The following is a 23,928-nucleotide window of genomic DNA, read 5'->3' on the forward strand; positions in this document are numbered from 1 at the left end:
TGTTAATTGTTCTGACACATTCAGCATTTAGGTTAAAACTTAATGGGTGTCTGGTGGGAGTGGGGAGTTGAATGCATGTCTGGGAGCTGCAGCCAACTTGTGTTTTTGTTAAAACTCAGCAGAATTACTTAAATGTGCTGGAAGATGTGTTTCAGGGGTTAATGGTCCGTGTGTTTCTTCCTCTTAGCAGGTTTTCTTAAAATGTTTTTCCTTTTATTCCAGTGTTAAGCACTCTCTGTTATTAATGTGTTATCAGGGCTTCTTTGTTTACTTTGTAAAACGTGAAAAATTTTGAACCAGGGGACCAGTGTAAAAGTGTGCCTTTTTTTACATGGCTTCGTGTAAATTAGACACACAGCTCATAAATGTGATCAAGCACAAATCAGATCTAATTTCATTTACAACTGTGACTTCAGATATTCGTTAGATAGTTCATTGAATTCCAACCTCCTGAGTTGCACTGTCAGCAGAAACTGCAATAATATGTAATTATAGCAAGTACTTAACATCTCATTGACTCAAATTCCTCTGTTAATGATTTCACTGGATTCCTGTTGAAGTAATACCTGCTGAAGTAGCACAAGCCACTGCCCTGTTAGAGGGAGGCTCCAGGTCAGATTCTTCCTAGTGTTGTAAATTGCTGTAGTTCTGCTAAAATCAGTGGAGCACTGACAGTGTATCTGCTTTTTTGTTACGGGACTGCAAGGATGGGGTTTAATATCACAGTGACTATTTAAGAGAAATACAATTTAACCTAGGAAATCAGTGCAGATTTTTTTTTTTCCTGTGGCTTTTCAAGATGGGACAGTTTCTCTTTCAAGTCTGCTTGAGTTGGTTGTGCTGATACGGTTTCTCCTATCCTTGTAGGACATGTAGTCATTCACAAATATTTATTGCCTTATTAAATTGAATTGGTTTTGTGGCTGCCAGTTTTATAAATAGTGCTCCACATTTTATAGAAAACCTCACACTCCAAAACATGGGAGCAAAATCTGTTTAGTGTTACATGTTCTGCTTCTGCCTGGGTTTTTGAAGGTCTGTGTCTTAGCTTTCCAAATCTGAGAGAGGATTTTCAATGTAGAAATTAATGTTTACCACCTTGCTGTCCTGGGACTGTCCCTTTTGACAGAGCATATGACAGATCTGCCTGTACCTTCTCCCTGCAGGACTCTCTGTTCTGAGCTGTTCAGCGCTGTCAGCATTTAAATAGGGCTCATCTTTAGATTTCAGAATGGTTCCTCCTGTGAAGGGAACAGGAGAAGGGTATGGGCTTGCTGTGGTTTCAGCAGCGAGTTTGCTGCTGTCCTGCTCTTCTGAAAAAAACAGTAGAAAATAAATTTAAAACCCAGTTCATAGCTGCAGTAGGATTACTCCTTTTAAACAGTGTTCCTAGTTACTGCTTACTCTTAGTCCTTACTCCACCTGTAACTGCCTGCTCCAGGGAGCTCCTCTGCATGTGCTCTGGTGGCTTCCACTGTCCATCACTAGCTGAACACTGGAATTACTACAGCGTGGAAGTGCTTTTCCAGGCAGAGCAGAGAGAGCCTTTTCTGCTGCAGGATCCTGCTATTTCCTAGCTCAGCTGAACACGTTGTAGTAGTGGTTTCCCGGTGTGTATGAGACTACAGTATTTTTAGCACAGCGTTTGTTCAAAATGTCCTGGCTGACATAAATGCTAAATAGTTCCAGTGGTTTATAGTTGGAAATATTTTCATCTTGAATGCTAGCTTTTTAAACTAATGATCTTAGTCAACTGCAGTAATATCTTGTGGTGTCACAGCAAGAGTTAGGACATTTGGAAGGTGATGTGAAAAGAAATGGTGGAGTTAATTTTGGATTCTTGTGACCTGCATGGTAGAAGGAGGATTAGAAAATTTTTTTGGCTTCAGAAATATGAGCATACCTGCATGTTTTCAAGTGGAAATTTGGTTTCTAAATTTGACTTCTGTAGCTGCTCAGCTGATGCACAAGTGAGAGCTTCAGCGTTGAGAATGAAAGCGGAGAATATGGAGCTGTAGTCAGTCTTCCTGAAATTTGTTCTTTTGTAACACATACTTAGCGTCAACAATTCTCAGACTTCTTTAAGATGAACGTAGGACTTTTAAAATCCCTGTCTGTGTCAGCAGGAGCGGTGGCAGGAAATACGGTTTTGTGCCAATAATCTGGGAGATCCTCCAACACAACTGGTGGAGATCAGACTTGATGCTTTTGGGGATGTGGGAGACCTTGGCAATTAGTTCTCTATTAATATTAATGACAGAGATGGAGTTATGTAATGAGAGAAGATGAGTAGGAGAGGGACAGTGGTTCAAATGAGAATTGCCTCACAAATTTTCTGGTGCTGTCACAGAGTTCTGGTGATGTTTTCCATCATGTCAAGGCCTGTTTCTGTGCTAGAATAAAATACTCTACAGGTGCTTCACCCTGGGGTAGTTCCCCTTGTTTCATGGCTGTTGCTTGAATCTCAGCAGCTTCTCTTGAAGGTGGTTGCAGCGGTAGTTCAGTTTGGACTAATGGCTTGCACTGACAGCTGCTCTGTGTTTGGGATCTGCCCGTCCCAAGGACGGACAGCAGCGAGCATGCCTTACTCCTGTCTTGGGAAGTTCTGGAGGTGGGGGCTGGAAAACGTCTGAAATGCTTATCTTGATGGGATGGGGGCAGTGCAGGCTCACTGGAGGCACAGCAGGAAAGTTGGTTTAGGTGCTTGTCACTCAGCCTCAGCAGACAGTGTCTTCTTGAGGAAAAACCCCCTGCATCTCCACCTGAAGTACTTACATCCCTTTCTAAGTTTGAAGGTGGTGACTTCTGAAATTGGGATGATGGCAGGATAAAGAGGGACAGCATCAGACTGTTGGGAAATGGTTTTAATTGGAGGGTCCTGTCTCAAAGAGACAAAAGTTGCTTCCCACAGAGCTTCCGATCGGTAGATGGTTTTGGATTCCTTATCGATATTTTTTGACGTGAGTGTATTTGTTCATGTTCACAAGCTTGCCATATGCTTTGTGCAGTTGTGAGCTGTGTGGGTGTCCCTGTATGTATTTTTATCTTATACCTTCGTCAGAGAAGGAGCTTTTTAGGGAGTGTTAGCAAGACAATGGCTTCCTTCTCTATCAGTATTGCAGAGTGCTGAGCCTCATGGTGCCCACCAAAAGATGGAGATTTTCCTTCATCATTCTGCCCAGCATAGACATGTTACAGACAGATGGACATTCATGGAATTCAGCTCTGCAGCAGAGTAGTGCTGCAGCTGCCTGGATCTTTCCATGACAGGAGAGAGATTGATTTCTGCCTCAGGAAAGCTTGGAGTGTACTTGTAACTTCACTAAAATATTTTGATCAGTCTATGGAACTAGTCTCCAGCTGTGTCCATTAAACACATGTTCCATGATGGGGACGTGCTAGTGTCCTGGTTTTGGCTGGGATAGAGTTAAGCTTCTTCATAGTAGCTGGTACAGTGCTGTGCTCCTGGATTTAGTATGAGAATAATGTTGATACCACACTGATGTTTCAGTTGTTTGGACGACTAGCTAAGTGCCTGCTAGGTCTCATCAGCTGCAGTGTACAGCTGACAGTCTTTTCACACACACAGCATTCAGCACATAGTGCAGCTTTATTTGGGGGAGAAATACTCTTACATTCTCAATGAAGGCATGGTTCTGGTTCTTCAAGATGTCCATTTTTCTTCCATAATGCTATCTTTCAATGATTTTCTAAAAATAAGACCCTGGTGGCTTTTATTCCTTATTGCTCATTTTGTAATCCCAGTCACTGATTTGTGTAGTGTTACTAATTTTTGCAGCAAGCATCCAGGACCTCAGTAGTTGAGTATTTTGCTGTGTTTAAGAATAAATCATAAGAAGAAATTAAATACGAGGTCTGATGTTGAACATGCATAAGTTGCATACAGCTCTTCTGTCTGAAACTCACCGTTTGGCTGCTCTGAAATAAGTTTTACCAAATGCTTTGGAATTTCGAAAGTGTTGGGATTACTCCACTACTCAGTGTATGCGGCAGGAAATTGGAAGTTGTCTTGTTTCCATCCAAATGTCTTGTCAGTTTGTTGCAGCTAGCTGTATGGCAGTGTCTAAACTGAATAATTTAAAGAATTTTTAGACACTGGCCAGAGATGTGGCTTCATAGTTAAAAAGTCAAGAAAATAATTCCTAGGAATGGAGCAATCCCCAAGTGCAGATAGCTTTTTAATTTTTTCCTGGCATTTGTCACATGCTCTGCTCTGTTGCCTAACACAGCTTCTGACACATGAGAGCATGAACTTGTAGAGTGTTATCCAGAATATTTTTTCTTTCATTTGTCACTTCTGTACACATTTTTAATTGAACAACATTGCATCAGCTTTTCCTGTGCATGTAACATGGAATAGATGACCTGGGCTTCAGAGCCAGGGCAGTGTACTTTAGTTGAACTTTTTATTGATGGCAATATTTTACTACTCAAGGCTTATCCTGGTATTTGAACAAGGGCCAGATTGTCAAAACAGCTGCTCCTCTTCCTCTGAGGTTGCGCTTTCTTGTTTTGCAGAGGTGGCTTATAAAGACCCTTTAGGAGAGAAGACTCTTCAGTGTTTTTTCCCCTTTGAACTACAGTGTCTGTTGCAGATTTTTCAGTATCTGGAGGTAGAGTTGAGAAACGTGATTTTTTAGCTAAAATGCGGAGATTTCTGGAGTTAGGGTTTAAACACAACTGGAACAGTTGTATTTTTGTGGTCTGTGAGCAGTTTTAGGAGGAGAAAAGTACAGGTGGTGCCAGGGCACAGAATTTGTTCCATACAGTCTCTTTGGAGATAACCAGGTGGGAAGGCTGTCTTCCTTCATCTGCTCTGCAATAGATGCAAGAGGATAGAGTTTGTGCTGTCCCTAGGGAGATTAGTAGCTGATAAGTTGGCAATTCTTATTCCAGCTTCTGGTTTGGGCCAGCTGTCGGCGTGTCTGGCGTGCTTGGTGCTCTGCTCAGGATGTGACGGTGAAGGGTTGAATGTGAAGAGAGACTCTTTTGAAGCTGAAGGCAGGAAGCACTGGGGAAGGACATTTTGTTACTCATGGATGCTATGTCTGGGTTTAAGGTCCTTTGTGCTGTACATTGTTATCCTGTCCTAAGGCCACATTGTTTAAATAGGCAGCACAGTGGGGGAAGAGGGAGTACTATGCTCTTCTCAGAGCTGGAGAAACCGGAACATAGTGGGAGTGATTTTTTTCCAGCACTGAAGTAGATATAAAGCTGTCTGGCTGGGACTGAGATTCAGTTCCATCTTGGACATTTGCTTCTGATTTTTAATTCCTTCTCCAGCTGAAGACTAAGGTGCATATCAAAGGGCAGCACAAAAAAAAAAAAAAAAAGGAGCTAAGGAGCTTCTGCAGTTTTAGCATATTATTATATGCAAATCTCATCTCAGGATCTAAGGTGTGCATTTTTTTCTGTGGTACTACATTATTTTACAAATACTTATGATACAATACAAATTATACAAATTACAAATGTTGTGTGGAGGGTTCTGCAATTAGTGAAATCACTGGGTTTGCAATAGGGAGACAGTGGCTTCCTGGTTTGTGTGCAGGGTTCTGGTATCAGGTACGTCAATCTCTTGCACCATATAGGCCACCTTGCTATGAGTGTCTCCTAACTGAGCCTGGAGCAATAGGAAGAGCAAATTATGTCTTCTCCCAGTTTGTGAATGCTGGCAAGTGTGTGAGTAAGATCAGTTTTTGGAAAGATAAAATGGCTGGGATGGGCAGGTACTGGTTTAAACTTGCCTTAGGAAGGCACCTTACAAGTTAGACGAGCACTCTCCAGTTTAATCCAGCCTTTTGGGAAATGGGAAGCTGGAGCTCTTTGGAGATCCATGTGAAGGGGATGATTCATTGCAACACAAGCAGCGTGTACAAAATGGAGAGATGGAGTAGAGCTAGTGACGTACTCTTGAGGTTTGTTCTCTAGAATTAATGACCACCAGATGGGGAATAAAAGGCTGCCTGCTTTTCTTCTGAGGACCGGGAATGTCATTGAGGCTGTTAAAATGTGCTGTATCTGTGGTAATGCTGCTTGTGCACAGCAAACCCTTTGATGTGTGGATCAGAGTTCGCTTTCCTTGCTGGTGTTTCCCCTCAACACTTGGGTTTTAGAATGGGTTTTGGCTGAAGATGAGATTCCTGCAGTGTGGTTTACAGTGCACCTCAGGGATGCAGAACAAAAGTCTTTGAGTGCTTTCTGCAGTAGAAAAACTAAGGTGCAAGTTGTGTTCCAGTCTAAATGGCCAGACCCAGGGGCAGTAGGTTCATGTGGGCAGAAATGCAGTGCAAGAGATGAACTCATAACAACAGTGACCTTGATTAACTTCTGCAGTGTTGCCCAATCCCACTGTAGGTGTCATCTCCATCTAGCTTTGCAGTAAGCAAGGCACAAATCAGAGTCTGAATGTCAGTGCTGTTAACTCTGATACTTGCAAGTTGTCATCCTAGAAGTGTGTGGGTGTTTGGGTTGCTTCGTCTTGCTCCATCAGATGGGACATCTCTCCAGCTGTCCAGGATACCTTTGGACGTGAACGTGGAGAACATTTGCATTTTTCAAGAGCCTTTTACACTTTTGCAATCTCCTGTCCTCCTGCCTTCTTCCTACTCCAAAGCCTGGAAGACTGTCAGAGGAGCCATCATCTTGTCTGAGTCATGTTATCATAGCTGTGTATGTCACCTGCACTTCATTAGGGAACATAAGCAGGCTGTCCTTGAAATACCTGTTTTTATGAGTAGATAGAGTCTTCTAATTTAAAATATGCTGCTCTCTGGATTTTGGTAGCTGTCATGAACAATGTTTTTCTTTTGTCATCAAGTAGGCTTATTCAGCATCACCTGTATCGAAAGGAAGCTGCTTTCTGGGTTTTAGGCTGTTGTAATCATATAGATATAAAAAGTACAGCTTGGCCCTTGATGCTCTGTGCTTGGCAGCTTTAGTTGTCAGCATGTGGTCTTGGGAGAGTGCAGCACGGTGTGGTTTAGTTTGCCCCAGTCTTTAGCTTGTCTTGCAGTAGATGGAGCCTGCAGCTGACAATAAGATGGCTATCCCAGTAATTTAATTCTTAAATTGAATCCTGAGCACAAGGCAGAAGCAGTTGAATTGGCGAGTCCATCATTCTCTTGTTTCACAAAAGAAGGTGTAAAGCTGTTGTTCTGGAAGCACTGCTTTCTGTCTTACACATTTCCCCCCTTCCTTCCTGTCCTGCCTTGTTGTTGAGACTTCTGTCCATTGATGCATAATCGTCAGTTTATGGTTTTGCTCCACATCACTGTCAAAACATGAGCTTGTCTGTGCACAGCAAAACATGAATTTACATTTGAACCACAGCCTGAGTTAAAATACTCCTTCTCTGTGTTCATGAGTGGGCCTCTCCTGCAGCACTCATCCTGGGCAATATTTGCCTCTTTCAGGAATCTGATAGATTTTTCCTCAAAGCTGCCAGCGTTGTCTTTGCACACCAGCTGAATCTGGTCTGCGTGCACTTAGCAAGCTGAGTACCCTGGTGCTGACAGCAGGGATAGTGAGTTCAGCAGGGGCTGAACTGCATCTCCCAGGAGTTAATCTGTGCTTGGGCTGTGCCCATCGCTCCTCAGTGTACTTGGTGAGAACAAGAAACGATGCTGACACCACGGCCACGTTTCTGAGGGATCGGGAGCTTTGCTAAGTCTTTGTGTACTGAAGTGAGGGTGTATTTTTAAATGGTTTCCTTTGTAGGGAATGAAGCTGTGGAGCATTGTTTTGTGAAATAAATCCCCTGTAGCTGTATTTCACAATAACATGAAACAGTGTTCAAAACAGATGTGAGCCTCATTTATTAAGGGCAGAATTAATTTGGTTTTAATTTAAGTTTTTGTGGTTTTTCCCCTTTTTTGTAAATACCCCATCCATTCACCCTAGCATGGGAGCCTCATGCTCAGATTCTAATCCAGAATAAGAAAACTTGAATTCCAAAGGGAATTTGTTAGTGTTTGGGGTTTTTTCTAAGGTGAATTTTTATACTGTCTTTTTGTGTGTATTAACATTTTGATCTCACCAGAGCTCTGGAATTAGTCTTTGGCAATTAGCTCCATAGGTAACCAGAGTCAAACAAGCCCTGACTTTACTTGTTTTTCCCCAATACTAAGAGAAGTATTTAGAAATGATTGTAGTACATTGACTACAAACAAGTATAATGGTAATTTTTATCATAGTAGCTTCAGAGGCTGGAAAAGTAAGTTTTTCCACTGGTTTTCAGTTCAAGAAAGATATAGTGTTCAGAAGGGCTTTCTTCTAAGCATCCATGAAGTTTAGTGCAGATTTGTGTCATTTCTAGGTTTGTCACAAATCTGTTATTTCTGGTTCTGAAGGTGGAGCCATTTGCTTGCTCAGTTCCTCATCCTGTAAGCTCAAGCTCTTTCTTAAATCTTAACTGTCTCCTCCCCATCACTGCCAGGTATTCAGATAGACTCTGTAGGTGGTGTGGTTAGCACTTTGTAACTGCAGGTATGTGATTTCCCAGATCCTGTCATCCGAATGGGTTTAGTTACGTTCAGATCAAATTACTTGGGGAGATTGCTACGCCAAAAAAGCACAGACTTCAGTTGTCAGGCTTCTTTGTATGCCACAAGTCAGAAGATGTTTCCTTCCTGTAGGTCACTGCAGTTTTCCCTTGCACTTAATCCACCCAGAATTACCCTTGTACATCAGACGTGCACGTAGTTCACAAAGCACCCTCTTACAGAACAAATTCTGGGCTTGACCTTAATGTAGACTTTACACAGTAGCAAAGTTAGATTTTTTTTTTTTTTTTTTTTTTTTTTTTTTTTTTTTTTTAGCATATCATGCTTGGTCTTAGCAAATTGTCTCCTTGCTTTACTTGTCTGTGCTTATAGCTTTCACTTAAAAAGGAAAATTGCAGTTTCTCTATCAGGATAGCTGTCTTACTGTGAAGTGTGACACGATTCCACTACTTGTCACAGAGACTGCAGTGACCGAAAGTGTCTTGTTTTGTATTTTGATCTCAAGTAACTCATGCTCTAAAGTCTCTTATTGTGAAAACCTAATGCTGTTTCTCTGGTCGTAGATCATTTCTTCAGCAGAGACTACTGCGCTGCTTCACCTCTTAGACACACAAACATGTTCTTAGGAAACCAGGTTGAAAACCAGGTTGAACTTACATTGTATCCAACAAATCTGGGGTATTTAGTCCGGCATTACAAGAAGAAAAGTGCTCCTGTTACAAGCTGTTACTTAATTCTCAATTTTATTAAACCCTTTTTTCAGGAGTATCTTGATCTGCTGGAGCAGCTGCTTAGTTTTGAGAGTGGCATGTGAAGTTAAGTATCTCATGTTGTTTGTAATTTTCAGAATAGGTTATTCACAGTTACTTTCTTCTGGTGTTAGCACTACTTGTCATGTAGTTTTCCCCACTGATGGGCTCTGTTTAGTATTACACAGTCCATTAATGAAAGCAAAAGGCTCTAGGTTTTCATTGTTGGAGCCTTTTTACATCTGATAGGATCAAGTAAAAGGTGATCACAGGTTGCAGTTGTGACCACAGGAAAAGCACAAGTTTTCCTTGGTCTGCTGGAGACTGGAGTACAGGAAATAGGATAATTGTTAGTTCAAAAATAACTTGGAACACTTTAAAACTTGCAGAATAATGTTGCTGAAATGCATGGAAACTCAGATTAAATGTATTTGGGTATTGCAGTTTCAGAAACTGCTGGGGCTGCTTTGCACTCCTGGGTAAAGCTGTACTTGCTCAGAGGAGAGTGAGCCTTGCTCTCTGCTTCATACCTGGATAGTGCTCTCATTCCCAGATGTGGTTTTGTCTAGCACAGGCTTGAAATACTTGGAAAATCAGGGTAGGAGGGAATGGTACAGCTGCTGCTCTGGGCTCTTTGTGTAGGAGCAAACAGCTAAATCAGCTGGAGTTGCTGCAGCTTCCACGCTGGTATTAGTCCTTCATGTAAAATTGATAATAAATTTTAATAGATGTAGTGATTTAATTTTGACTCCAGTAAGAATCATAATAACTTTTAAAAAAATGGTCTCAACATATATAAAACCGGCAGCCAAGAAACTTAAAAATATTTCATAGCCTTACAGCTGATCATTCAGGCAGAAATTATGAGATTGTAAACAGTTTTGATGTTCATCTTGTTTCCTTTGCCTATTTCTGCTGTCAGATAATCAAGTGGAAATAAATATTTCCTAATGCATTGGAATACCCCTGAAAATAAGCTATATAACTTGGGTTACTCACTTTAGGTTATATTAAAGAGGAATAACACAGTCTTGAATCTTAATGGTCGCTTCTGTAGTGCTCATCCTTTTTCAAGCATGTTTCTACTTCTCTCACCAATCGACCTTTTAAAATTATATAAATAATATTAGGTTCCATGTTCAGAAAACGTAAAAAGTAGAGAATGTGATTGTGTTGCAGTAGTTGTAAAGCAGAAGCTCTGATGTGATGGGAGCCTTTAGCTAAGCACTTGGAGTTTGAAGTGTAGTGATAAATGAACTTGTGATGGCACTTTGCACCTGCAACCTAATCCCTTTGGTTTAAACAGCTCATTTAGTAACTGTGGTAGTGGAAGGCATTTGAAAGCTAAAAAGAGAAAACTGTTTCCACACCTTGTTATATATAGGTAAAGAAAGGACTGCTCTTAAAATTAAGGCACAAGGTAACCAGAATTGATTCAGTTCAGTTTTTAAGGACTACGCTTGCTTTCTTTTAGATGGGAAACAAATTACATAAATGTTTCCTCTCCTTCATGTCTTATTCAAGAAAGATTTGAGTTATTCATGGCTTGGTATCTGAAAATGTTGGCTGTGTGTTCCATGAAGAGATGCAAGCTATTAGGGTTTTTTTTAAAAAAAAAAAAAAAAAACAGCAAACAAAACCCTACCAAAAAACCTCACCAAACTGATAATACATTGCATGGAGTTTTTTAATTGAAGAAGTTAGGAGTGTATCATGCATAATAATGTAGCCACAGCCTTTTATCCTGTGTCAATAGGTTCTGTTTTATATTCAGGTATCTGTAGTGGTATGATGTAACAGTTGTCAACTAGTGAGATTTGGCCTGGATTTAACATAATGAACAGATTACAGCTGCATGAAGAGATTAAAATCAGTGACTTAAAGTAACATTTTGTAAATTGAAGACTTCCAGTTTAGTGCACCATATCTAGGAGCTGTACTTATTAAAATACTGCAATCATAGTCTTATTTTAAAGCTGCTCTGTCCTACACTGCTCTGCTGATCCTTCTTTCTGTGTCCTCTTTCCCTTCCTTCAGAAGACTCAGGAGTAAAGAAGTGCAGAAATCTCTACTGTCATTAAACATTTACCTTTTGCTTACTTTCTTGTGTGTTTTAGCTGGAATCAGATTTCTTATTGAATGCTAATTGTGGTAAAATCCACTTAAGACTGGGGAATTGCATTCCCTCCCTTGACTTGATAACGGGACTTGTGGCAAGGCAGACTCTGGTGATGAAATGCTTCTAGACACTGCTGGAATTGGCCTCTTGTGGGTGAGTGATCAATTAACTCACCCACAATGGGGGCAGAGGTGAAATCAGACATGAAATCAGAAATCCGTTCAGTGCAGCCCTACACTTTAAAGGAATCATTGTAGATAGGACGAAAAAAAGCCCCAAAACAAAACCCAGCCAAAAAACCCAGTTGGGATCAGTGTGGGAGTTGCTCCTACAGAGGAACCAGCTTAAGTGTAATAAAAGTAAGTTCTTGGTCTTCTGAAACAAACTTCTTCTAAGATTTTGGCTGTGCTACTCCATTCAGTTCAGCTTAATAGGAATGATACTAAACAAGTAGTAGGAGAATAATCTGATTCCAGTGCATAAAGCAAGTGGTACTGCTTGGCAGAGGTGATTTAAATCTTCTGCCAGCCACTTTTTTTTGTGTTGTGCATTCAATTTACACTCTAAAACCAAGCATTGCAGAGGCTTGTTCCCAAGGGTGCTGCCTCTGAAGTCTTTCCTCCCTACAGCAAGCAGAAGACCAGCACTGGCCAAAGCCACACGGAGTTGTCAAGGGATGGTTAATAAAAGGCTTTGAGCAAATGCCATTAGAGCCTCTCCCTGAGGACGCTGAGCATGTACCACTCCCATGTGTATAAACTGTGTGATCGTGGCTGCTGACACAGGCTGGCCATCCACTGCTGCAGCAGAGGCAGTTCAATGTGACTGCTTTTTTTTTTCCCCCTGATTTGTTAAATTTTTCCTTGGGGAGAGCTCTTGTTCTGGATTAAACCCAGGAGAGTCAAACACAGCAGCCCTGTCCTTGTGTGGTGTCAGTGTGAATACAGGCTCTGTGTGAGCTGCTCCTGGGACATCACTCTTGTGCTGAGGACGTGTCAGGATTTCAGGTAGTCTTTACAAGAAATTCTTTTCCATGAGTCCAAGTACAGTAGTGATTTACACAGCCAGCGAGAGAAAATGTTTTTCTAGTTGACATCATCGCAGGGTAATTACTCTTGACAACACAGCAGTCTTCTTGTTATCTACTACGGTTTTTAAACTTATGCCTCAAAGTAATATCACCCTCTTTTTTAAATGTGGCTGAAGTCTCTGTTATCATCTGTAAGGACTAGGAATTGTAGTTGTTTGCCTGTTTTCTCCTGGTTCACCTTATAAGTTTGCGTGCAGTAATCAGCTGTTGCCTTTGCATCACAAATTGTGCTGTTTGCACCTTTCCAGTCTAATGATGGTATAAAGAGCATTTGGAGGCGGAAGGAGCTTGTGCTGGGGGCACTGACTCAGTCTGTGGATGGTGTACAGAACATGAAGTTCTCTTGTCTGCAGTGTGAAGTTGTGACAGATTGCACCAAAAGATTCTCTTTGCTCTTGACCCAGTCTGTTGAAGTAACTCTCAGGGCTGTTCCTGGGGCAGTTCTTTGCCAAAAATCTCCCAAAGGTGATTCAGCTCTCGCCTACCTGTGTCTCCAATGAGGCAGCAGCACTGTCACTGCATGCCTTACTGGAGGTCTGGGCTTGATTCTTGTGCTGGAGCTGAGCACAGGCTGAGGTTTTCTGAGCTCAGAAGCAACCAAAGAGTTAAAGTGCCTCTGGTGTACGTGCGCTTGGTGTTTCAGTCCACCTGGCTTGCACATGAGAAGGAATTGATGAAGAGTAATGTGTTGTCCCAAAAACTCTGCAGCCCAAATGGTTAGCCAAGAGCTCATAAAGGAAAAAATTCTTGCAAACCAGAAAAATAAGGGTTAATAAAATAAGGGGTTTGCTTTAGATAACGTTGAAGTAAGGGACAGGTTATCTCCTGCAGTCCCTGATAGCTCTGAAGTCTAAACAGGGCTGTAAATGTTGGGATTGCCCTGTTTGCTCGCCTTCTGCCCTGGTTCTCCAGAGGCGAGTGCCCCTGGTTCTTTCTCCTCAGCGACTCGTGGGTGACCCTGGGCAGTTCGTTTTGTCTCTGTCTCCGGCACATACGTCCCTCGGTGCGGTGGGTACATCCCTCCCTTTGTTTCTTCCCGAGAAAAGATTTTGTGTGACAGCACCGCGTGACAGTTTGTGCACTAAGCTGTGGATCTGTGCTAAAGGTTGGTGTCTTTCTGACTGTGAAAATAGGATTAGTCCCCCTTGCATTATCTATTTGAATGCCCTGAAATTTTACCTTCTTTCATAATTTTAAGCTAGTTTTACACCCCTGGATGCCAGACTGGTTTGTGAACAATTGTCCAGGCTTTCCTGGCGAGTCCGTCTGTCCTGCCGTGCTGGTTATGTTAACTGTGTTTTGCACAATAGGGAAGAAACGGGAGAATTTACAAAAGCCTGAGATTAGATGGTGTAGTAAAAGTTTTTAGTATTAGTAGACCTAAAATCCACAAGGAACCTGCTTTTAACAACTACTTTATCAAAACCTTTTCCTCCCCAGTCGATTTGTAACAGCTGTTTGTGCTCAGCCACAATCACTTTATATACCTGTAAGTCCTTTGGGATCCCAGTCCTGTATATTTGTGTATTAGCAAATGGGGATGCAGATAGAGCTACAATGAGTGTAAAGCTTTTGAAACCTGAGAGGTAACTACAATCAGACTTGTTAACCGCTAGATCCTTCTTGTTCTCTTTAGATCCCACTCTCGGCCTTGTCCCGGCCTCCTGATGTGCAAGAGTGTCAGCTGTGGCTGTTAAATTTTGAAGCAAAAGTGTGTCTTAGTTTTGCTTCTTTTTTAAAAGACGGACATGCAGTGCAGAACTTTGTTTGTTCATGTGGTTGTAGACTCATAAAGCCATAGGAAAAAATTGCTGAAACTATTTCTAGCCCAGTAAGGAAAGGCAAGGAACTCCAGTTCTGAATGGAGGAGGCAATGGAAAATAAGTACTTCACTCATAAGAGTGTAGCCTTATAAGAATAAATACCACTAGGGACAAGAATGGGTTTGCTCTTGCTTCCTTAGGAGACTACTCTGGACTCTCCTCTCTTCGTGCCAGCACAGCAGCATTTTAAGCTGTTCGCTGACGCTGGTCATTTCCCTGAAGTTTTAATTTGCTGTTCTGTTTTATTCTGCTTTGTTAGTGGAAACATACTAATGGGTTTCAGTCTCTGACTCTTATTTATACAATTACAGGAGAATGTTTTACATCTTGGGAATCCCTGGAAACACATGTTTCTGTTCACATGGAACTTTTTTGTTTTTGAATGCAAATAATGGATTGAAACTTCATTGTTGCCTCTCGGTTGGGAGCCCTTTGGCATGTGTAAGAAGCAACTATTAATTTAGCCTTTCTGTACTGATCAAACATGTATTTTCATGCTTTATAAGGCTTCCTTGGACTCGTTCCTTTTTGTAATATTGTCTCCTGCAATTTTACTTGCAGTGATTTTATGCATTTGTTACACAGCAGCTAAGATCTGCTGTGGAGCAGGTGTATGTGAACGTGCCACCTCTTTGAGAAAAGGCCATGTAAAAGGTGCTGACAAGTCATTAAACTTGCTGCTTCTGTCTACACCATTAGTTGGTTTGTTGCAAAATGCCTGTAGTGTAGCAGTTTCTTAAGGTCAGCATCCCTGTATGCCACACAGCTATCTCAATTACTTAAGCATTAATTACCCACAGAGTATTAGCTACTTCCCCAGCAGGTGAAAAAATGAGGTGCACAGAAAATAAGCAATTAATCCAGTGTGCCTGAAAAAAAACTTGAAGAAGGGCTCAAAACGTGCACTAAGAGTGTCTGTCCTCTTTCTGAAGAGGCTCTTACAGCATGTCGTGCTTTACCTCCCAAGCCTCTGCAGTCTGGGTGAGCCTGATGAAATGCCAGCAGTGACATTTGCTTCAGGTTAACTTCATGTCCCAGAGGCTCCAGTCACACAAAATCGGAGTTATCAGTCAGGTTTTTTTCTGGCATCCTTAATGTCTCCCTGATAAGCTTTTAATATTTGGGGTGTATGGACAAGTGTACACCCCAGCTTGCTTTGTCCTGTGGCCGCCATGTGCTGTCCCTGTTAGCAGTGCTGTCACGTTGTTTTACCTCTCTTCCTTAGATTGAAGTTGTCCTGAGGTTTCAGTGGAGGAAAAGGTGCGTTGATCTTGCTTTGCAGACTTTGTGGTTTTAACAAGCTGTGTGATATCCTTGCTTGCATACTAAAACTTTACTGGAGCGTAGGGGAACTTCTTGAGAAGTTGGTGGAGCTGTTCTAAAGGACTGAGAATGACTGGAGACAATTCTTTTCTCTATCCATCTGTCTTCATTCTCCTGTCAAGAGTCATCACCAAGTCATTCCATTGGTTTCTTCTTTTCCCTCTATTCAAAAGCAAGGAATACTGGCCCTTCAAATTACAAGATTAATGAAGAATGCAGTAACTAAGGGGTCTGTCTTGTTCTAAAGCCAAGTTTCCCAGACCGGTCCTTTTAAGGAAAAAGACATAATATCTGTCTGGCCTGGAGTATATTTTGCCTCAAGTAACTGCTGAAGTGTGGAGAAGGGTTGTGAGGTCATTGGTTTTACTCTCTTTCTATACTATCTAGAAAAGTACTAAGTTTTCAAGCTTTGGCAGAACTGGTTGCAATGTGATGTGGTCAATTCTGGCTCAGCCCAAAACGGGTTTTGTCTCAGCGTAAATATAGTCTGGGAAATAAATGGACTCAAATCTATTCAGTTGTGCTGTATTTCTTCATTTGAGCCCTTAGAAAAAGGAAGAATGCTCTCTGGCAGAGTTTTACTTTTAGTAATGAAGTTCCTGCCCTAGAAAGGAAGAACTGTTGGGTTGTTCTGCTGTACTTCTCCAGACTCCCTTTTTGAGTTTTCACGACTTTTTTCCTTCTATTTCTTGTAAGATTGGAAAATTAATGGCTGCAGATCTAAGCTTCACAGTAAAGATCTGCTTTGTTTATTCCACTTGTGCTTAGTCACAGTTAGTTTAGTTGTTTTGCAGTAAACTATAAAATTCAGATTTTATCTGGTTTGTGGAGGGAAACAGTGAAGTGCTGAAGTGTCAGCATCCCTGAGCTGCTGTACCTGACCCAGTGAGGCACCTGAAGTGAAATAACCCTGTGATAGCACAGTAACTTATTTCATTTGAATTTGACTTCAAGAAGGATTTTAAGGATTTCGATTTCTGTAGCAATGTAGGTTGTGGAGGTATCTTTATAAACACTGGTAAAAGGTTTTGTGTCAAGTTGTGTTTGAAATGTGTATCTTTGCCATTAAGTGTGGCATTATGAAATGAGGAAGCAGAAGGCAGACAGTCTTGCTTCAGTATCATGGTAGTTTCTTTTTTGACTGAAACCCCAGATACTGCTTCTGCTATTGAATTTCAGGCTTAGGTTATGGGAGACTCAAGTGGTGGTTTCGCTGTTTCAGTCACTCTCATTTCAGTATTCCAAATGTTTTGCAGTGAGTTATTGCAGAAATAAACCAGCACAGCAAACAGACCTGCAATACTTTTCCAGGACAAATGTTTTATGTGTATTCTGTAGTTGTGTAAATAGGGCCAGTAAGTGGCATAGCCAGTTTCACATGGGAAGTTTATTTTAGATTATGGTTTTCTACTCCAGTGTATCATCCACAATACCGTCATCTCTCTGAACAGTGCCTGCTGGGTATGATTTTCTGCTCTTGACACGTGTAGCTGTGTTGAGAGGTTTTTCAGTTTCTGTACCTTTCATATGTACACTTTGGTTTTCTTTGTCTGCCTTGCTTTATTGGGAAAAGCATTGTCTCCCATACCTACCTGCAGTTCTGATTTCTGTCCGGGAGCTTTTCTTCTCTCTTTTCTGAGCTACAGCAATGTCAATCCATTTAAATAAATTCCAGAAATGCTGTTTCATTGATTACTGGAACACCGTGACCATAATGTGACTTCCTCTAACTGGAATACAAATATTTTAGAAAAGTTTAGACCTCTTCCAGATTACGTAGGTGGGATTATTGTACGTGGATTTAAAGTTGTTAAATCAGAACATGTAAAGTCAGATGACTTGTCCAGAGTTAAAACCTGTTTGAGGGTCCCTGTGCCTCAGACCATGCCACGTTCTCCGTATGGTGGTTGCTCTGAGCCACACAGGGCCTGCAAATGGGGTTTTTTAACTGCACCATGTTTGCTTTCTCAGGCACGATTTATAGATTGACCAGCACCTCATAGAGTGACCTTTGCACATGGGATTACATTGCCTGTTTAGGTAATGTACTATAACCCCGTCACTATCTGTGTTAAAGATCTTGGATAATGACTGAATGTTACACTCTTTCTGCTTGCTGGTATCTGTATATTGTAAAAGTTACTGCAACACTAGACCATTCTGGTCAGATGCCAAGGGCAAAAGTATGTGTTCTTTGCCAGGAACATGAATAATATTTTAGACACCTTGGACTACATTCACATGTTTGAACATTCATAACCCTTTCTGGCATCATTTCATCAACTAAACTGTGGTCATTTTAACAGTAGCCTTTATATACAAAATGTAAGAAATTAAAACTCTAAAAGTGATATGATTTGACAAAATAAATGGTTAAAAAAAAAAAAAAGCTTGAAAGTAAGACACCTTTTTCTGATAATCTGCATTTTAAGATGAATGCTTAAAAGGAGAGCCTGCAGGGGAGGGAACAAATCAGTAAAATCCTTTCATTTAGACAATAATAAAGAGACTTTAAGCTTTGCTTACTATTGCATCACAACCAGTGAGAAGAGTTCAGCCTAACTAGTAAAGAGCCTGCTGTGGAATATGTGGTCTTACATGAAGGGACTGATGATTTCTCCAGTGACAGGAAGTATTTGAACTTGACCGGCTTTTGAACCTAATCCAGTGTTAGAGTTACCTCACTTTCAGCTGCATAATTTAGCAGTGGAACTGGAGAAGTGTTTTTTAAGACTCTCTTCTACTTTCCAGAGAGGCTGAAAAGACCCTGCTGGTTTCCTCTCTGCCAATAGCAAGGGATTTCTTGCTCATGCTTCAAGTTGAGTACAAGAGAGAGCCCTGTACTCGTACACACCAGTGATCCTGAAATCCTTGAGAGCCCATTTGCTTCTCTTGTAACACGTAACTAACACTGAGGCACTGCATTTAACTCAGGGCAGAAATTTCGGCCACTCATCTGAAGTAGAAGTGTTACTGGAATAACAAGAAGTTAAAAATGTTTTCCATAGTTGGTAACAAGATGGATTTTTCATGCTGTGTCCTCAGATTTTGGGCACAGATTGCAATCCCAGGAATCCAGAAAGCTTACATCACCTTTCTGGACATCAATGTAGAGAAGTATTGAGATGATGCTTCAAGCAGATTAAACACAAGCATCAGAGGTATTTCTAGCAAGAGGAAAAGAAATTGGGATGTTTCTGGAACCAGAAGGAAAATACAAAAAGTCCTTGTCCATAGAATCTAGTAAAACATTTTAAAAGAACAAAGAAACCTCTCTGTAAGCAGGTTAATGAGCTATTCAAATTGTGCCCACAAAAACGTAGAAGAAGATGAACAGAAAGACAGCAAATCTGAAAGGCTAATATTTATCTGGAAAAGCTACTGTTGACCAGAAATTGAGGTTACCAGGTGTTAATTTGCCAGCTACCTCACTTAATTGGGGAAAAATTAGAAGGAGCCAGATTGTGCTCACATCTTTTTCCTCTGTTCTTTAAAAAAAAAAAAAAAAAATTCTAATGCAAAATGATGGAAGAGAAATAAAAGTGGGTGGTGGGAGTGGGATAAAATGGCATCTGTAGCATCCTGTATCATGTGCCAACACTACTCTCTTGACAGCTGTACTGGTTGGGCATACAAGAGCTTACGCCCCTCTCTGATTTCAGTATTTTATTAGAAAAGTTGCTGTCAAAACTGAAATATTAATGTAGGAAGTAGCCTAACTTCCCTTGATTGTGACATGTAAGTAGTATTTTGGGAGTTGTGCAGAGACAGGTGTTCAGAAGTGGTTTTGAGGCAAATGAGTTTGGCTCATGAATTAAAACATCACAGTCCCACATAATTGTTTTGTCAGCAGACTAATTAAGCCAAGGGTTGTCCTTGTTATGAAAGGGGACTGCTCACCTTTGCCGTCTGTTGGGACTCTGCAGGTGACAACAGCCTGCTGGAGGAGGCTTTCTTTGACTTCATCCCTGTTCTTGCCATGCTGCAGTTGGAGATGCCTGACCTTTTACAGCTCTGTTCCTGGATAAAGAGTAAAACTGCCCTGTTCCAGGCAGACACATATACAAGTATTGCAAATAGGGTTATGACTCAGCCTTTCCCCAGGGACTCAGCGCTGGAACGAAGGCGGAGGGGGGAACAACACAGAGCCACAGACCAAAAGTGCTTAGAATTTCCCATCCTTAAATCAGCGTCCTTGTAATCTAACAGAGTTAAAAGATGAATCAACCCTACAAAAATGCAGAGCTGCTCGTGATTTGTTTGAGGTACAGGGGAATGGCAGGAATAGTACAGGGACTGTGGTAATCTTTTGGAGACATACCAGGCTCAGCATTAACAGACAGAGATCCAGTGCCAGAGACATCAAGCTTTCTAGAACAGAAGAGATGCCAAAAGCTCTGTTTGGGTTAGAGGATACTGAAGGGAAGGCCTCAGGGATAATGGATCCTTGCCCAGTGAGCATAACCCCTGTCCCCGCTGTAACCTTGTGCTGAAGAGAGAGACTTTGCATTTTCAGAAATATTTAAATATCACACAAGCTTTTGGGGGTTTAAACTTTGCTCACAGTAGACAGTGCATTTTGCTAATGGTCTTGGAGAAAGAATAGTATTTATCTCCTTGTTTAGTGTTAGAGGGAACAGACATACTTAATGGAAGACATAAAAGGCAGGAAACAAATCTGAATGTGTGATAATGTCAGACCTCTTTTCCGTAGCTGATGTGAGGCTGACTTAGTCAACTGCTAATCAGCAGCAAGCTGGGAGAGAGTTACTGGAGGCTGGAAGATTCTTCTAGGAATCAATATGCTAAATATATTGAGGATGATACATTACAGACAGGAGCACTTCCCATTGATTGCCTGTGTGCTGATGAGGCTTGGAGTGACGTGGCCCCGTTCCCAACTCGTTCACCTGTTGCCTGTGTAGTTCAGTCGGAGGTGATGCTGCACTGGTTCTGGGGAAGTGGCTACACAAATGGGAGTGAAATGGCTTTAACTTGTTTCATGTCAGCCACCAAATAACCATTGGCTTGGACCCCTAGATAAAGCCAGTCTGGAACAAAGCATTTTTGTGTACAATGCCAAAAAAAAGAATCCTGTGCTTTTTAATGACCCAGTCTCCTGAATTTCATCCAGTTCCACCCTCAACAAAAAAAGAAAGACCAAGAGCTTTAATGCCTTCTGAGGACATGCATATGTCAGTTCAAGACTATTTAATAAACTCTTTTGAAGTCTTCATTCTTAACCTGCCTCATGCCATTGTGTCAGAAAGCAGCACCGTGGAGTTTGAATACTAGGCAAATATTCCAGAATAATTTAATCCTTAGGAGATATGCCTGGGAGGTAGACCTCCATGGAAGCACTAAATTTGAAGTGTTGTTCATATTGAGAGACACCAGGTAGCTCTGCCTTGACATCTTTTGTCTTCTCCTTTTGAGCCATGCGTGGGACCTGTCGTTCCCCAGCCTTTGAGCCAGAACAGCTCTGTGGAAGACGTTCCTGTTAGCAGTCCCTTGGTAGACAGTAAAGAAAAGCTGTCTGGCAACAAATCCTAGCAAGCAGAGCTAGTTTAACTGGTCAAGCTTTTGTGGGTTTTTTTTTGCTGCAGTACTGGGTTTTAATTGTCTGAAAATACCAAATCATTGTAAGTACAGCCAAGGGTTGAGGAAACAGATACCCAGCTCCAGCAGTTCTAGGGTATATCCCTGGAACTGCTTTCCAAGAGTAAATATTCATTTCAGCTGTAAAGCACAATTTAGCTGCAATGAAATCTGGTGATCAAGGTAAACTGTTCTGTTTCCTGCTTTTCTTGGTGAAAAGTCATTGCGTGGCTCTAAGTTCTTAAAGAGAGTAGCACCGAGCACAGTCACACACGTTTTCCATTGATTGGTCGATAGGAAAAATTGATTGTTGTGTGTGCTATACAGTGACTGTACTTAGCTCTGTGTACAGCATCACGCTGGTTTCTCTCGCAATTTACCTATTCATCAAGTGTAAATAGCTGCTGTTTGCTGCAGCCGGGGCTGTGGGAATCAGTGAGTAAACCCTCTGTGGAATAAACCCCAGGCAGTTTGCAAACAGCCAGAGCTTCCAGCTCCTGGCTGAACTGAAGAATCATAAGTGTGAAACGCACTGCGAAAACATTTTTGCCAGTGAAATGTGTGTTGTCCTGGTGGGAAGAAGGGCTCGGAGAAATTGCTTCTCTGCAGTTCAGAGTGTGTGGGTGTCCGGTCCCCACACAGTTTGCGAGAGATGCCTGCAGACTCTGCCTGCTGCGAAAGAGATTTTGCTCTTTAGGTACTCAAAAGCTCTTGGGTGCTTTATGCTGTAACACCAAATGTTCCACATAACCTGCCACGTGCCTGTGTATCACAACACAGAAAACTAAGTCCTGTGATTGAAATGGTGCACTGTGTGTGCCAGAGCACTAGGAAACATCGCCTAGTTCAGGAGGATGGAGGAAAGGTGCAGAACTGGGAGGCTTGAATGTCAGCATTCCCACGTTGATTTATGTTGTCTTTCTGCAGGTGTCTGAAAGCAAACCCTGAAGTTACAGAAAGCAGTAGGTTAAAATCATGTTCTGTGGGAATGTTTCTTCTAAATCCATCTGAATGTTGAGGTTATAAGAGCTGGTGTCATTTAAGGAGAAAAATGAATTTGTGGCGAAAGACTTGGAGTCAGGAGGATGAGGTTTTGTTCCTGGCTCTGCAGTGCATTTGCCATGTGACTGTGAAAGTCACAAAATCCTTTTGTTGCAGTTTCCTATTCTTAGTGCAGGGATAGGATTCTTTTTAGAGGCATGGTAGCATCTTTACAATTAATTAAGCATTAATACCTTACATCCAAGATCTCTGGTGGAAATTCTAGCACTGGTATCTGAAAAACAGTTGCCAAAGTCAGCACAGCTTTTAGGTTTGCTGAAGAATCTGCTTAACTTTGGTTACTTTTGAGTAGCATGTTAAAACAAAACCTGGGGGGAGTCTTCGGGTATTGCACACATTCCTCCCATCACACTGACCTTGACTGTAAATGGCCTTTTGAGGTGGTTTTGAGGTGCTAGTTCAGCCTCAGCTTCTTTTTAATATACTTGTAAAAAAATGCTTGTAAATGGGTTTATTTACAATTCAACTATGTTGCTCTTTTTGTCTGCTGAATTCATTGCCTTGGTGCTTTAAAGGACTTCATTGTACAGCACAGTTGTCACTGAGGATGGGAAGTGTCACTCAGAGTAGGAACTGATAGCAGTAAAATTACTGTTTTCCCATAGAGTCACTTGAGTGCCAGCTCCCATTTCTGACCTGTCGCATAATTGGGACCAACCCTGACCTGTGTAGGTGGGTGACCACCAACACAGCTCATTACAGCTGTCAGGTTGGATTTTCTTGGTGGGGCTGCTATCGGAGGGAGGTAAATGTGTCCTGTGATAGAGAAGCAGGAGGAGAGAATTCTCGCTCCTCTTCTTTTCACCCTTTCTTTTCATCTTCTGCCATTACTCCCCATTTTCCTTGCTTTCTGCTTGTCACAGTATGTACTGTTGGGGATAAGAATAAAATGGTTTTAATTCAGAGCAGGGAGAAGGGAGGGATGCTTTGTCAAGATTAAAGACTTGTGGAAGCAGAAATCTTAAATTTTGGGATTCAACAGGCCTAACGCCTCAGCTTTATGCTTTGTTCCTACATCCTTTCTGTGTATTCAACAAGAATGCTTGGGAGGCATAGGAAGCCAGGCTGCCCGTGTGCCAAATAAGGTTGAACTTGCTGTATCCATAGGTACCTAGTTAATGGAAGGATTGCATTTCTTCAGGGTCTAAAAAGCATTTAAAGGTCGTTGAACTAAAGACCATGTAAATGCAGCTGTTGCCAAGATGAATTAACTTGTGCTGCAGGAACAATGAATCCATTTAGGACCTCTGAAACCAAGATTTTTGTTAAAAATTTTGAATCACAGAAATACTAGAATGCGGTGGGGGAAAATGCAGAGGTTCACGAGGGAGGTGTGGAGTTTTCTCCCAATTTAATTTCTTTTGTTTTGCCTCTCTGCTTACAGATTCTCACAAACACAAAGATAAACACAAAGACCGAGAACACCGGCACAAAGAGCACAAGAAGGACAAGGAAAAAGACCGGGAAAAGTCCAAGCACAGTAATAGGTGAGGAAAAAGTGGATGAAGTCTTCATAGGCTAAAACACCATTGAATGTGCAGTCTTACAAGAATTACTCTGATAATAAATGAGTATGGAATTGCTACATTTTGAGTGTGGTTTTTATAAGTGTAGGTGCTTTAAGCCTGATTTTTGTCAT

At 41.5% G+C, this 23,928-nt stretch overlaps 1 protein-coding gene across 1 annotated transcript in view; it reads left to right on the forward strand.

Annotated features, from left to right (window-relative positions):
* TOP1 (DNA topoisomerase I) overlaps window positions 1-23,928 on the forward strand; it is a 66,653-nt gene that overhangs the window by 5,469 nt on the left and 37,256 nt on the right. Inside the window, exon 3 of the mRNA XM_082292560.1 lies at window positions 23,674-23,776. Within this exon, the coding sequence (XP_082148686.1) occupies window positions 23,674-23,776 (103 nt within the window). The remainder of the gene's footprint in view (window positions 1-23,673; window positions 23,777-23,928) is intronic.

This window comes from Coloeus monedula (genome assembly GCF_965178545.1).
Source record: "Coloeus monedula genome assembly, chromosome: 17".
Lineage (NCBI taxonomy): Eukaryota > Metazoa > Chordata > Aves > Passeriformes > Corvidae > Coloeus > Coloeus monedula.